Raw genomic sequence first — 3751 nt, 5'->3', positions numbered from 1 at the left:
TGTCTTGGACTCCAAATTAACTGTGGGACTTGATAATACCGAGTAAGAGGCTCTTAGAATTTTTCATTAACACTAAATCCCCAGACAGTTTCTTAAAGTTCATGGGTAGGTGACCTGAGCTGTTTGGGGATCTTGATGTATAATACCCTGTATTTTCAGACTAAGTTGGTTGATGAAGTTGATAATTCCTAAGGAGCTGCCCCAGAGAAGAGAAGGGAGTCCTTACCTAGGGATAGGCATTACTGTATTAAATTTCTCACCCAGAAGGCAACAGGCATAAGCCTCTAGTTCAGAGAAAACCAGAGAAGAGGGAAATTCATTATCCTTCTGGGTAATACTTAGCTCTCTCATTTTTTCCACCTATAACTCTTGCCAGAGTTCCTGGATGATGATCTTACTGATGACATTATGTGTGTCAAGAAGATTCTGGATAAAGTAGGAATTAACTACTGGTGAGTCGCCTCTCTATTTTTCACTTAATCTTTCCTCTCTTTCTTCTCAGTCCTTTCGTCCCAGCACTATACTCCTTTCTCTCTATTTCCTGGTCTTTTAAGCTAGAATGTAATCTTAAAAACAAAAATCATCAAGCAGACTCTGGTTTCCAATTTTGAAGCTTCACTTACTTCACTCCCGTTAGCAATTTTCCTACCTAGGGTTCCCTAATAGAGGGCTGAGATCCAGGATTTCCTTCACCAGGACTTGAACATCTAATTCTACTTGTTCAGTCCTACATCCTAAGGCACGCCCTTTGACCACTGCCCCGCAATTTTCTTGGAGTTTTAAAAAATGGACCTTACTCCACTAAGTGGCTCAGTGTCTCTAGCCATATGGCTAGGAAAGTCTGTCTGTAATTTTCACCCACAGTCTTCCACCTCAGCCTTCCTGGGGATAAAGCTAGATGTAAATCTAACCAAGATCCTGTCAGTAATTTGCCTTGTCTCCTTCTTCATGATCAGGTTGGCCCATAAAGCACTCTGTTCTGAGAAGCTGGATCAGTGGCTCTGTGAGAAGTTGTGAACACCTGCTGTCTTTGCTGCTTCTGTCCTCTTTCTGTTCCTGGAACTCCTCTGCCCCGTGGCTACCTCGTTTTGCTTCTTTGTACCCCCTTGAAGCTAACTCGTCTCTGAGCCCTGGGCCCTGTAGTGACAATGGACATGTAAGGACTAATCTCCAGGGATGCATGAATGGCGCTCTGGACTTTTGACCCTTGCTTGATGTCCCTGATGGCACTTTTAATGCAACAGTACATATTCCACTTTTGTCCTGAATAAAAAGCCTGATTTTGAGTGGCTGGCTGTATTTTCTTCCTGGTGGGAGAGGGAGGAAATAGGGTGAGTAGGTAGACCTGGCCATGGGTCACAGACCCCTTCATCTCTACTAAAGAGGATAGAGAGGCTGAACTTATAACAACTCAAAGATGGAGATTACTTTCTGTATTAATTCAATTCAACAGAGTTTTATTGATCGCCTAGCATAATTTAAAGAGCTATGGAGGGGATCTAAAGTTGACTAAAAGCATCTCTTACCTAAACTGCTGCTAAGTCACTTCAGTTGTGTCCGACTCTGTGTGACCCCATAGACAGTAGCCCACAAGGCTCCCATGTCCCTGGAATTCTCCAGGCAAGAACAATGGAGTGGGTTGCCATTTCCTTCTCCAGTGCATGAAAGTGAAAAGTGAAAGTGAAGTCGCTCAGTCGTGTCTGACTCAGCGACCCCATGGACTGCAGCCTACCAGGCTCCTCCATCCATGGGATTTTCCAGGCAAGAGTACTGGAGTGGGGTGCCATTGCCTTCTCTGCTTACCTAAACTAGTATACTACAAACATTAATAAATAGTTATAATACAAGATTCAATGGACATGGACTTGGGCAAACACTGGGAGATGGTGGGGGACAGGGAGTCCTGGTGGGCTGCAGTCCATGGGGTCACAAAGACTCAGACATGACATAGTGACTGAGCAGCAACAACAACAGCAACATAATACAAGATATAGTGTCACAAGTATCATTAGAGAGGTTAGAAAACTGTCAATATCTTCTAATTCCCTCCTCTTACCTCTATACCCACTGGGCCTTTTGGCATTCAGACTATATTTGTCTTGTCTCAGAGACGAGCAGCTCCCAAATGAAGCTGCCATAATCTTTTTAGGGACATATAGGCCCTGTCGAGCAGTGAACAGGACATCCCTCTCTTACACTTATGAAAACGAACTCTCAGGAAATAACTTGGTATTCATCATATGATTTTAGTCTGAATTTGAACACAATGTGACACATCTCCCAGGGGTACTGTATGCTATTCCTTCCCTAATTATGGGACAAAATGTTTTTCCCCAAGTCTACAAGGTTTTAGAATAATCGCTGTTCACAGTTGTATATGGGAGGGTAGGATTGAATGACCATTCCACCAACTAAACGCACACATCTCCTTATTATATGCTTCAGTTACAGTCTCAGGAAGGCATCACTTCAGTTCAGTTCAGTCACTCAGTCATGTCCAACTCTTTGCAACCCCATGAACCGCAGCGCACAAGACCCACCTGCCCATCACCAACTCCAAACTCATGTCCATTGAGTCAGTGACGCCATCCAACCATTTCATTCTCTATCGTCCCCTTCTCCTCCTGCCCTCAATCTTTCCCAGCATCAGGGTCTTTTCAGATGAGTCAGCTCTTCGTATCAGGTGGCCAAAGTATTGGAGTATCAGTTTCAACATTAGTCCTTCTAATGAACACCCAGGACTGATCTTTAGGATGGACTGGTTGGATCTCCTTGCAGTCCAAGGGACTCTCAAGAGTCTTCTCCAACACCACAGTTCAAAAGCATCAATTCTTCAGCGCTTAGCTTTCTTTGAGTCCAACTCTCACATCCATACATGACCACTGGAAAAACCATAGCCTTGACTAGATGGACCTTTTTTGGCAAAGTAATGTCTCTGCTTTTTAACATGCTACCTAGGTTGGTCATAACTTTCCTTCCAAGGAGTAATTGACTTAATTTCATGGCTGCAATCACCATCTGCAGTGATTTTGAGCCCTCAAAAGTAAAATCTCTAACTGTTTCCATTGTTTCCCCATCTATTTGCCATGAAGTGATGGGACTGGATGCCATGATCTTCGTTTTCTGAATGTTGAGCTTTAAGCCAACTTTTTCACTCTCCTCTTTCACTTTCATCAAGAGGCTTTTGAGTTCCTCTTCACTTTCTGCCATAAGGGTGGTGTCATCTGCATATCGGAGGTTATTGATATTTCTCCCAGCAACCTTGACTCCAGCCTGTGCTTCTTTCAGCCCAGTGTTTCTCATGATGTACTCTGCATAGAAGTTAAATAAGCAGTATACAGCCACAATATACACAATATACATCCTTGACGTACTCCTTTTCCTATTTGGAACCAATCGACTATTCCATGTCCAGTTCTAACTGTTGCTTCCTGACCCGCATATAGGTTTCTAAAGAGGCAGGTCAGGTGCTCTGGTATTCCCATCTCTTTCAGAATTTTCTACAGTTTATTGTGATCCACACAGTCAAAGGCTTTGGCATAGTCAATAAAGCAGAAATAGATGTTTTTCTGGAACTCTCTTGCTTTTTCAATGATCCAGTGCATGTTGGCAATTTGATCTCTGGTTCCGCTGTCTTTCCTAAAACCAGCTTGAACATCTGGAAGTTCACGGTTCAGCATATTGCTGAAGCCTGGCTTGGAGAATTTGGAGCATTACTTTACTAGTGTGTGAGATGAGTGCAATTGTGTGG

At 43.3% G+C, this 3751-nt stretch overlaps 1 protein-coding gene across 1 annotated transcript in view; it reads left to right on the top strand.

Annotated features, from left to right (window-relative positions):
• The window catches only part of LALBA (lactalbumin, alpha-), a 2082-nt gene extending 796 nt beyond the window's left edge, over positions 1-1286 (top strand). The window contains exons 3-4 of the mRNA XM_010857725.1: positions 377-452; positions 957-1286. Of these exons, the coding sequence (XP_010856027.1) occupies positions 377-452; positions 957-1017 (137 nt within the window). The 3' untranslated portion in view covers positions 1018-1286. The remainder of the gene's footprint in view (positions 1-376; positions 453-956) is intronic.
• Positions 1287-3751: the final 2465 nt, after the last annotated feature.

This window comes from Bison bison, unplaced genomic scaffold, assembly GCF_000754665.1.
Source record: "Bison bison bison isolate TAMUID 2011002044 unplaced genomic scaffold, Bison_UMD1.0 scf7180017864383, whole genome shotgun sequence".
Classification (NCBI taxonomy): domain Eukaryota; kingdom Metazoa; phylum Chordata; class Mammalia; order Artiodactyla; family Bovidae; genus Bison; species Bison bison.
Note: the sequence above shows the minus strand (reverse complement) of the source record. Positions and strands in the feature narration are given on the sequence as shown.